General features: G+C 45.3%; 2 protein-coding genes across 2 annotated transcripts in view; one reads left to right on the top strand and one right to left on the bottom strand.

The window, feature by feature from the left end:
• mrpl11 (mitochondrial ribosomal protein L11) overlaps nucleotides 1-12,094 on the top strand; it is a 40,064-nt gene that overhangs the window by 18,864 nt on the left and 9,106 nt on the right. The gene's annotated exons all lie outside the window — the stretch shown is intronic.
• On the bottom strand, nucleotides 1,682-8,170 carry tmem265 (transmembrane protein 265). The gene is made up of 2 exons (XM_084549465.1): nucleotides 8,152-8,170; nucleotides 1,682-5,093 (listed from the first exon to the last, which is right to left on the bottom strand). The coding sequence occupies exon 2, from the start codon at nucleotides 5,089-5,091 to the stop codon at nucleotides 4,027-4,029; it is 1,065 nt and encodes a 354-aa protein (XP_084405591.1). The 5' UTR covers nucleotides 5,092-5,093; nucleotides 8,152-8,170; the 3' UTR covers nucleotides 1,682-4,026.

Raw genomic sequence — 12,094 nt, forward strand, 5'->3', positions numbered from 1 at the left:
TTCTAGCAGCAAGTGGTTAAAACTGCGGGAACACTGAAGAATACTGATGAACATATTGATGCTTTAGAAGGTATTATCAGCAGTGGTTTTTACTGGAATTGATCGCTTTGCATGAATTACAACTGGTATTTAAGGTAGTAATTATAGAAATGATTGTTGAATACTCTTCCGTTTATCAACTCTTTGTTTTGACTCCAGTTCCTTTTGTTTCATTTAATTTCAGCCTCAGGCAAAAGTCACCCCAACATCTGAGGCCAGTATTAGTATGCATTTGTCTCCACTATTGCATTTCATATCATAAGAGTTTTGGATTCTTTTGCATCATTTCTTTCACATAGAGCGAATACTTTGAAGTTCTTTTGGAAGGCAGTGGTGCTGATGGTTTGCGCTATGATGAATGATTTAGACATCTGTCTATTAAATGTGGCTCCTTCTGCCAGGCGAGGTGGGTGTGAGCTTGTAGACTGTAGCTGTCGCTGCGTTAGGGGTAACGAGAGGAGATGGGTTGTAACCGAGTGTTCAACCAAGCAAAACAAAGCCATATGTTTGTCTAAAGGTGCCTCTTTTTGGACTGTTTGCCATGTCATTGTTGTCAGGTCGGCATGTTGTTTTGTTTGTCTCTCTTGGCTCCCGTGCTCCATCAAGTTCTCAGCGCGTGTAGCAAACGGTAAATAAATGGCAGTCGGCAGCTGTTGTGCTTTAGGCAGTGGCCTCGGCCCTTTAATCTTAGCCAGCCTCTCCTCCTCACTTTTTTTCCTTGTCTCTGACTAACCACCCTTGACAGGGGACGTGCAGAGAGGTAGGCTGCCTGTCGGCTGTGGGGCAAATTTAAACAAACGAGAGAAATAAAAGAAGGAATGGGAGACAAAAAAGGGAAACTGACAGCTTTGCTACATGAGAATAATAACAGGCTGGAGTGAAATTAGCACAGGCGAATGGAGGGGAAGAATAGGGAGCACCGGAGAGAGCGGCAAAAGAAGAAAGAAAATTGGAGAGCAGCTCACGCACTTTTCTTCATGAGCAGGTTATGAGAGTCTGTGGGAGCTGAGGGAAAATGCTGAGCGTTGTATCTGGAGCTTAACACGTGTAACAAATTCTAGGAGGTAGTCATTTGCAGAGGCGGCTGCCTATGCAGGCACTGCTTTTAGTATAATAGAAATATGAAAAGTTGCCCAACAGGGAGTGCATCCAGAATGCATGTGTTTGAAATGTAGAATGAGCAAAGGAAGGGGGAGATGAAAGAAAGAGAGTAGGCGAGAGTTGGATGGCGTCTACTACACTGGATATCCCTCTGTGGCGTTTCCTTAAAAGTCTCTGAACTGATGAGAAATTCCCAACAGAAACTTTAAATGAAAATTTCTTTCTGTGGTGGAGACTCTACATTAGTCTTTATACCATCTGTAAATACAGCCTGTAAATCAAGCGTAAAGCAGTGAGAATAAGTGCTTGCATTTTGACAAATAGCCTCAATTTCAATTAATAGGACCATTAAAGCTCAGAGGACAGGCCGACGGGTGCATTCATAGCCTCTGTGACCAAAGAGCCAGTGGTTTGCTCTGAAAAACATCGCACACACTTACTACAACTCTTGACATGCGCACCCCATCACATCAAGACCTCTCTCTTTCAGCATGAAAGGCAGACAACACGACAGCACACTCAAGGATTACTGCGAGAGGATCTGAGCTGATGGGGCCGCTGGCATAATTGTGATAAATGACGGCCTTTCGTCAGTGTGCCGCTCCGTGAAGCAAAGAGGGTGCCTTTCTGCTCTGAATATGAGGGGAGGCTTCCATTCACTTCACCAGTTCAGCAGGAGAAAAACATAAAAACATTTCCCAATTTCCTGTGCCTGCAGAATGAGCTCTGATTGACTTTAATTTGGTGGAGGCTTTTTCAGGAATGAGACAGTTATTTGTCCCTGAATAATTTGGACTGACTCCTCTTATTTTTATGTGTGTGAGTGCGTGACAGTCCGCCAGTAATGCTCCGGCAAAATAGCCAATGAACTGTCAACACTGGGCGAGTATGAAACACTTTATTATTTTGCACTCTGTCCTGGAGGTGTAGCTGACAACAGCTGTGGAATAACTTCACAGTATACACATGGCATATGTCCAAGTTCCACATGGTGCACATAATGTGTGCGCCTCTCGGCAACCCAGAGGCTCGCAGCTCCATGAGGAAACAAGGCACTTGACATCCACTACACCTGCTGCTCTGACCAATAAACCCACGATGTCCAACATCTTGATCAAATTGTGAAGGAATTAAAAAAAAAAAAAAAAAACTATTTTATACAAAGGCAAACAAACGGATTTGAGGATTGGAAGAGCAGCCAGACAGGTTGTTGTTTTCTTTTTGAAAATGATAAAATGACTGAGACTTTAAGACAAATACAAAAGACAATGATTATGGATTCTCAATGTGTTTTGAAACCGTAAAGGGATTACTTACATTGGTATTCAGTCTTTGTGTAGTAAAATCCACCTGTAGTGTAGTCTGTGTTGGCATAAAGATGATGCACAATGTTTATTGCCCATCCTTAACCGAACATGCAAACAGTGACTGCTTTTACATGGACAATATTTCTGATTGAGATCATCCTGTTCAGAGATTCCAACTGAACTGTTCACGTGGACGCCACATGAAATGATCCGACAAGATTATGGATTATTAACTTTTTGACGTGAGTAGAGTTGTGGAGCATCAAATCTGCCGCTAATACAACAGAAGAGGAAGGAGTTTATTCCCACATTTATTGGTAACATTGAGTTAATTTAATAGAAGAAGATGGAGCAGCATTTTCAACAATGCTGCCCAAATTGATTCTGATTTTGCCCATCTTTTCAAACACTTGTTTCAGCAACGTGTTGTGTTGATGCCTCCTGGAAAGTTGTCACATCTCCTGATGTCAGTCTCTTGTGGGGCAAACATGTGCTGAAAGAATAGATTAATTACAACTAAGGAGAAGTGGTTGGATTGAATTTCCTTCCAATCGGATCAGTTTGTTGTGACTGAGGAGCTTTTTATTCTTTTTAGTAGAATACTAGCGTCCAAGTTAATGTAGTCCGCATTTTTCATAGTTGGCGTCCTAAGTACATTTTGTTGTGCTAAAATCACTTCTAATATTAATGGTAAATGTATGTGAAGGTACACGATACATTTCTCTGCTACTAAAGTCATATCCAGGTAACAGATATTTCTCTCAGTTTTATAGTGTGGAAAAACTGTAGTTTTGCTCCTTCAGGCATCTAAAATACCTAAGATAGGGGTTGTGAGTACACTTTGATTTTAAAGGGTCATTGAGTTTGACTCTACGTTAAAATATTGAAGCACAGTTTAGAGTGGATTTTTTTTTTAGTTTTTACTGTTAGATGGATTTTGAATCTGGCCTCTGTGGTGCTGAAAGAAAAAAATGAATCACCACTCTTCTGTATTAAACTTTCCTCTGTAAAGTGACAGAGAAAATTTACACTGAAAGGTCACGGTCTGTATTTTGGCATTTAATAGTCTAACAGCCAAAAGAGTGTCGAACCAATTTTTCTTATGTGTTCCTTGCCACCACACGCATACATTATATGAAGTGGTATTAGATATTTAGCAAGACATCTGAGTTAAAACTCAAGTTATAGATGTAAAAAAATCCAACGCTCCACCTAAGGACAGAATTCATCAAAATGTGTCAGGTAAGGCTGTTAAGCCCAGATTAAACAACAATGAACACTACTCCAACACACATTTCTGGAATACTCTTTCCACTCTGACAGATTCACAGTGTTGACTGTAAAAATACACTCCCACAAATCACATCAATGCATTTTGAGTTTTTCTTAGCACAACAAAATGTGCAGAAAGACAAGCATGCCAAATGCATTTCCACACTCTGCATTATACCCATCACTGCTGTACTGAAATTCAATACAAGTTATCTGTTTGAATGTGATACTGACTCTGCTGGTCCGGGTTTTCAGTTTGGGTGTGCGTGTTTGCATTTGCGCACGCGTGCATGTTGAGAGTGATCCTCTAGAGTTCATGAGAGATGAAAGAGGGTCCTAAGGGTGTTGCTGAGGGCTCCAGGCTGACATGGGAGAGAGTGTGGCTTTGGGAACGAGTCAGTGAGTGATAATGAGTGGGAGGAGTTTTGCCCTGGGCCTGGCCCTCTCCCTGCTCTGAGCTCTGGCTTGGCAAGGTCGAACCTCCTGATTCGGCTCCAGCCACGGTCCCAGCTCCAGCAGCACCGCGCTCCTGCTTGTGTTTCTCCCAGGCTGAGCTCAGCTTCACAGCCAGAGCCAGCAGGTTCTTCCCCAGAAATACAGTGGACACACGGGGGTCCCTATACCACAGCATGCCTGTGCCCCTCAGTCCCAGGGTGAAGATATTGATAGTGACCAAGCTGAGCCAAGGGTACAAAGCCTCCTTACGGGGTCCTCTCTGTCCTGGCAGTCCGGTGGCCCCCAGCTCTGTAAGGGCCACGCATGGGAGCAGCAGCAGGAGAGCATAGCAGTAAAAGAAGACCAGACCCTCAGCCCAAATAGGCAGCTTCTGCTCAGCGACTCCTCCAGTGCCTGCTGTGGACCCTCCTTGGGCTTCCCACAGCCCCGCCTGCAGGTCCAACACATCCAGGAGGTCAACCACCACCCACAGGAGCCGACCTCGCACCTCCTGCTTCCTGCGCTGCGGGGTCATGTGGTCAGCTCCCGTCAGGATGAGGAACAAGGAGGGCAGGCAGATGGACAGCAGCAGCGTCAGGGTCTTTCTGGCCAGTGGGTCTGGCGGCCGGCGCTCCTGCCTGTAGTTATGGCAGACGAAGAAGAGCTTGAGCTGCAGCAGGGACAGGAACAGGAACCAGAGGGCGTTGGCGAAACCACGCCGTGGCGACCGCGCCTCAGACACCACGCCAGCTGAGACGAAGCGCAGCGCGAGCAGAAAGCCCACATCGCTTAGCAACACTGCCGCACACTGCCACACACTAGGTCCTGAAACACCACGAGCTCCCAGCATGCTCTGCTCCAGTAAGTAGAGGTCCACCACTGCCATTGTGCTCACCGTGACCAGGGTTGATACGCACACCTGGGGCGTGGGCACCATGCCTGAAAAAGACATACACACAAATGCACCGTGGAAAGTCTGTTACATCGACAGAATTAAAACTCGGCTCTCATCTATTCGCATGGTGCCATCTGTCACCAGTAACACTGACAAATGTGCAGTAGAAGATTATTTTTTTCCCAGCAGAAATTCAAAAGCACATGTTAACATAGTTTGATCCTTGTTGCTGTGGTTAAATACATCAGCTGCAGAGTAAGCAGCGAGCACCCTTCATCTTTGGCCAGAGCTACATCTACCCCGGCTGCTCAAGCTGGGAAGCCTATTAAATTGCTGTTGTTTTTCCTCTGCGGTTCTTTGAATTAAATAGACTTCATTTTCCATAAATGTTCTCACATTGCTTCTTTTTGAGTCAGAGATTTTCCCAGAATTCTCTACTCTTACTTTTTCTGTTTATTGTTTCTGCTGTTCTTTTTTTCCTACTCAGCTCATTCATTATTAATTAATTGCATTCAGGCGCAGCTAGGTGCCCTGTCAAAGCTTTTTCTTTGCCTCCATAGTCTGCCATGTTTATTCCCATACTGCGCTGCAGCCTTTAATCATCCCAAATTCTCCTCTCATTTCAGATGAATATTGATAACTCGCTATTTGTTTAGACATGTTGTTTGATTTGTCGTTTCTTTGTGTACAGACGCCGTACATCCGGGTGAATGCATGCAGGCAATGCTAATTAGGATGAGTTCAAGGCTTCATGTTATTGTGTTACAGCTCATATCTCAGCCACTGGCAGTATAAAGCTTCATATTGATCGCAGGATGAGAAATCATCATTGACTTTACAGTGTAATCGAACGAGCGTCTTCTTATTGTATTTAGCTGAAAAGCACAGCACAGACCACTGGATTGTCTGTTATCTGGGGTGTCAACCCCTCGGCTGAATCGATGGCATTATAATATAAAATCATTACCAGCTCAGATGTGTCCTAACAGCAACAGTTGAGTGTGATCGAGCGAGAGATTGTCAGCATGATTGCGGCCTCTGAGAAAAGTCTGCCTGTGAAAAATGTGTATTGATATGTTGCCGATGGAAGACACATCACTTCCTTCACTGTAAGACTAACAGGAGCTCTGCCATCTCCTCTGTGCTTTCTGAATCATTGACGAGGGCTGAGGAATTCCTTTGGGTAAAAAGGGAGGTTTGTGTGTGTGAAAGAGGAGAATGAGAATAAGACTGCAAGTGAAAGATTAATAGGCCTTTTGGCTGTCTACATGCCTAATAAAGTGTTACGGCATGACGGTAATAGTTCATAAATAAGCTCAGGGGGAGAAGGGGTGAAAGTGATGAAGAAGAAAAGACTCAAATGCAGATAGAAGGTGACCCCCCCCCACACTTATATGAAGACATAGATTTCACGAGCCATCCTGGCCTGGATGGATCCATATGCATCCATCACCGCGAGTATTGAAAAATCACAGACATTAAGGGTTTGTTCTGAAACATGTGAATCAAAGAGATGAGGAAAGGAGCGATGTCGACTGATTAATCTGCTCGGAGGCATGGTGGGAGGACAGGCGTGGATCATGCCAGCCAGCATTCGAAATATCTGATTGTGTGCGAAGCTTTTTGTCTCACCCGCGCGCAGCAACTTGATTATCATTTCCTCAAAATTGAATGAATTTCACCAAGCCGCAGATTGAAAGGATATTGGAATTTAAATTTGTCTTTCTTGGGGAACAACCTCAGCCTGCAGGGGGAAAATGAGGAAGTTTAAAGCCACTGTTGCCGGTTGCTTTGTCGAGGTCGTACCTCTTAAGTTATTCCACCTGCGCCTTAAATTTCACCCTGGAAATCCTCCTGTCAGTCCCTGTTTGTGTTTTGACTCCCTGTCAGCGCTGTGTAATTTATTCTGTTCTGAGTGAGGGACGGGGATGACAGCCTCTGTGTCCACTCAGCTCATCAATAATGTCCAAATTCATCATTCTGCTGTCTGGGAAGTGACACCTCTGTTGACAAGGTGAGGCAACCTATTTCTCCGTAAGCATGAGTAATGACATATAATGGTGTGTCGGTGAAAGATTTGTGTATAGTCCATTTAGCACTAAAAACCAATCCCCCCCCAAAATTTATCCACCTCTTTTCTCATGTACAACATGCACACCATGGCAGCCGCTGTCTAAATAATCACCCAAAAAGCACTTAAATTCTTTGCAACACTGACAGAGATCCAGAGGGGGCGGGGTTGCCTCTTGCTTGTTTTTCTATTAATATTGAGTGATTCCCAGGTGAACTGAAATCCATGTGGAGAGCAGATGAATTTGTCTACACCTGCAGTTTATCTCCATAAACACCCCTCACTGAGCTCCAAATTGCATCAGAGACAAAATCCTTCATAAGTTATCAGAGGTGGCACAGGAACACCAAGGGCATCAGGGCAACATCTGAGCCATTATGTGCAAACTAATTAATAAAGGGAGTCTGGAGAGCGCAATCCCCGATAATGCAGAATAAATCCTCTCTCCAGACCTAAAGCCACACGACTGAAACATCTGTTGATTTATCAGGTGGAGAGTTGCCTGAAGGGGTTTGTTGCTGCAATTTGTACACACTTATCATGCTCGTGCTTTGTCTTGAAATGTGTGTTTATCGTTAGCTGGCCAGCGCGCAGTGCCGTCGTGAGGATGTCTTGCATCCTCTGGCAATTTAACAGCCTCTATTAAACGGCTTCCCTGCAACACCTGTTTCATAACTGCCCTATTAACAGCAGGTATTGTGGATTTATCCGTGCATGGCTGGTAGTAAAAGAGAAGCTTTAGTTACCCGAACCATTCGTCTTGCACTTGGGCTCGATCTTCCCGGCTTGATTTACAGCAAGAACTGTGTTTTTTTCCCCAAGTAGAAGCGCTGTCGGTGACCAATAAAGTCTCTTTTATTGTCGTTGATGAGCCGCTGATAAAAGTCTTATTCTCACTGGCTTTGTGCACAATCAGGCTCCAGGAAAATGCTCATGGAGAGGCTGTGAGAGGGCAAAGTCATTGCTACTGCCACACCAAGCAGACTCGAGTTTGTTTTGTAGGAGCAAAAAAAAAAAAAAAAAGCTCATACTTATCAAGATTTCCTCTTCCGTGCAGATCTAGCATGGCAGATATTTCCGTCCGTCCGCCGGCTCCGCGGTTATTGCAGTGGCTCGATCTGGATCTGTCGCCTCCCCGCAGTGTCGGTGTCTGCTGTTGTCGGCTTATCTTTTGGCACAGCAGCGGGGGCAGAGAGCCGTGCAGGGCTGCTGCTGCTACTGCTGCTGCTGCTGCACGGTCGGGCTCCGGCTGTGTGCGGAGCAGCCGGGAAGTCGGTCAGAAGTGGAGCACCAGCAGCAGAAGCAGCTTCACCACCGGCGTATCGTCAAAGTGGAGACCGCAGACCGATCCAACCGAGAAGATGGCTCATGAGAGAGGTTAAAAAAAGGAAAGAAGGAAAGAAAGAGGCAGAGTGGTGCTACACCGAGAGGAGGACGAGGAGAAACTCACTCACGCTGTCCGGTTGTGGTGTTAATTTGTAAGCAGGTTACGTGCTCCAGCTCAGACCTCACACCCTCCTCCTCCTCCTCCTCCTCCTCCTCAGTTTCTCCTCATTTTTCTCCACCATCAGCTGTGGAAGTTTAGCTGCAAGAAGGTGCTGTGAATATTGCACAGCGCTCGGTTACAGTATTGGCTGCGGTAGTAATGATGATGTCACTTGCAGAAGATTAGTTGCATTGTTTGGGAGCAGGCAGGAACCTTATTTACCCCTCTGTGCTTGGAGTAAGAGCGGAGGAAGTGGAGCGAAAGATGCTTGTAGCCTGTAGACACATTTGGAGGCTCAGAAGGCAGATGTTACAACTTTAATTAGTCCTCCTTCTGTCTACTTACTGTCTTAGTCACACAAGAAAATCATTCCTCTGTTGTAGATTAACTCATTACGGACAGCTTAGTGAATACTCAAACAGAAGGATTGGGAATTTACGGAGGAAGATCTAGTCGATTTTTTATTTTTTATTTTTTCCTCTCAAGGCTGCCTCATTTTCCGTGTTCAAGAATTCAGTTTTGGTCATTTTGTCAGCCACAGATGGAGTTTTAAGGAATTTCACGGTGTCACCTTGTCCTCAAGGTCCTGCTCCTTCAAGTGTATCTGCAGGCAGTTGACACCTTTTCCTAAGGCTCCAGCCCTCAGCTCTGTGGCTCTCTCTCTCTATGTGCCCAGTTCATTTTAGAGTGAGAGGTTTAATCAGACTGGTGAGAAAGGGGATGGAGAGTCATCTTTCTTGTCAGATTCAGCTCTGCGCTCCACTGGCTTCCAAGAGTAGAGAGATTTTCCATTTTCCTCTCTTCAGCGTGGGTTTTCGTGTGTTTGTGTGCGTGCGTGTGTTCTTCACCCCTCTTATTCTTTCCACCGTCTGTCACCCCTCTCCTCATGTTTACCCCATTCCCTCCTCCCTCCTGCTACTACCCCCTCCTCGTTCATTCCCTTTCTTTTTTTGTTCCCCATGGGTGTGGTTGAAGGTCACTGTGCACACTGGCTCACTTTCATAGAGAAAGACGAGGAGAGCGAGCCAGGGAAAAAAGGACGAGGGGAACAGCGAAAATAGGAGAAGAGGGCGAGGGGCAGCCAGGCGGACAGGCTGTCCACAGCGCTCTGCACTCATCACTTTTTGCTTCGGACATGATTGGGGAAGTTTGGAAGGACGTGTGGGGTTACAGACCGTCCCAGACTGCTAAAGGCATCAACAGTGAGCCATTCTCCACATCAGACCAGAGGCTGACCTCCCCAGACATGGAGGACTCACTTTCCTGCACTTGACTTTTACTCTAAGCAAAGAGTACCCCACCATTCAGCTTTGCACTACAGACAGAGTAGATATTGTTTGTTTTACTCCACACATTTTCCTATAATTTAGCTGGTCCGTGACCCTAGTTTTTGTCCATTGTGTCCTGCAACGTTGGCTCTAGCCGGACCCCTGTCACTGACTTATCAGACGATTCAGCACATTTAGCTCAGAGAACCACTGCACGAGAAGAAAAACTAAGGTGACTAAAGTAATCGATACAACAGAGTTGCACACAGAATGCTTTTGTCTCTTACACTTTCATCTCATCTCGTCATTCAAATACACAAATATTTTCACAATGACATGATCATCTAGAAATAATTAACTGTAGACAAATTGATCAGCATGATTCTGGAAAGACCAGCTGCTAGCTGCCCGCAGAGCTACACACTTTTGATCTAGATAACTTTAGCTCAAACTCAGGTGACATCAGTTGAAGAAACGTATCAGATTTGTTACAACTTTAAGCAAATTAATTCTCCACATAAAGGATGTAGCATTACTTCCAAACACCTGTCAAGTTCCCCTTTAAATAACAACTTGAGTAAAAAAAAAAAAAAAAAAAACCCACATTGTCTCTCTGAATTCTCCACTAAGGCAACACTAGCTTTGTTAAAACATTTATTCCAGCCCCCGACTCTCTTTTCTTTGTGTGCCCCTTCTCCACATGTCAGCCTATCTTGTGATTTTTCAGACATCTCCAGCGTGGAGCCACGGCTGCCTGCAGTTCAGGCTCCCATGTTTCTGCTGCAGCCTCCACACGTGATTAATCATGTGAAGTGGCAAAAAGCACAACACTGTCAGGACTGTAAGGGGGACCTAATGGAGTTGAAAATGGGATGTTTTGTCATGATGCAATCCATTTCGTTGCACCGCCGCCTTTCTTGCTTGCTCGCTTTCACGGTGCCCTCAAACAGCAAATTCTTCTTCCTGTGCCAGGTATGAAAAGTGAAGGCTGTGTCTATTTTAAGAAAAGATCCAGACGGAAAAAACCCACTGCTGACAAGTTTTGGCTTGTGTTGGTTGTTATAAAGACGAGTGTGAATTTGGTCCACATTGTCAGTTCTGCACCCATTTGAGCCACTCTCCTCGTCTCTTTAATGTTTATGGGCCTCAGCACAGTTCACTGGAGACTAGGGGTGAAAATCGTTTTCATATTCCACTTTTAAGGCTAATCCACTGATTCTACTGTGGAAAATCAAATAAAATGCACGTCCGGCGTGAACTCAATTTATTTGGCGCTTGTTGCTGTGTGCGACCGTGTCTGTTAGACCTGAACTGACCTGCTACTCAGCCCCTCACTCTCAGTTACCCCCACTGCAGCTGAGGGGTTCGGCATGAAACCTAATCAGCTGTATGACGCTACATTGAGGCTGAATGTGATAAAATGCCAACACCGGAGCAGATTAAATGAACAAGTTAATGAAGGTAATGAATGAGAGTGTTTCACACTGAAGAGTTTAATTAACCTCGCCTCGCACCGGCCTCTCTCCACTGTAACACCTTTGTCACCACATTGCAGCCCTCCTCCGGGCCGACCGTCCGGGGCAATTTATCCAGTGGCCTTGTGTGCCAGGGGCAATTAATCCTGCCTCCTGCCCCAAGGCCCCATCCTGTGCCTGTATCCTTTATCTCTAGTTAGCCATGCTTCCATAAGCACAATACTCTTCTCTTGACCTACTCTCTTTCTCATCTCCATCCATCTCTTCCTCTCTTCCCCCCTGCTCCCCTTTCTCTTCTTTCTTTTTTTCCCTCTTGTTTCCAGATTCAGAAACACCTGCGACCACACACAATGAGCACTTCTTCACAGTCAGCAATCCCTGGCAGCTTAATATGCACAGATATCCATTCTTCAACTGATAGTCTTGTCGGATTGAAATGAGGCCAAAGTATTCATACATAAACATACCCACACACTCACCCATATTTATGAGGACCTCCCACGGCCTTTGCTTTACTTGTCCCCCGTTGTTCCCCTCAATCAAACAAACCCCGTCTCATTGTTCAAATATTGACCACGATTGCTGTCCACACTCTGACAACTTTAATACACCTCAGCTGTCTCTTCCTTGCCCATTCTTGTCTCTTCTCTCTTCCCATCAGGTTCCCTCCCCGGCGCACACACACCATCCTGCCACACCAGTGGTACATCTTGTTAAAAAGAGTTAGTGAAGCTGAAAGGCCAAT

This window comes from Chelon labrosus (assembly GCF_963514085.1).
Source record: "Chelon labrosus genome assembly, chromosome: 8".
In the NCBI taxonomy this organism is placed as follows: domain Eukaryota; kingdom Metazoa; phylum Chordata; class Actinopteri; order Mugiliformes; family Mugilidae; genus Chelon; species Chelon labrosus.

Coding starts and splice junctions, on each gene's coding strand:
- tmem265 (XM_084549465.1), bottom strand. CDS start 5,091: ATGGTGCCCACGCCCCAGGTGTGCGTATCAACCCTGGTCACGGTGAGC.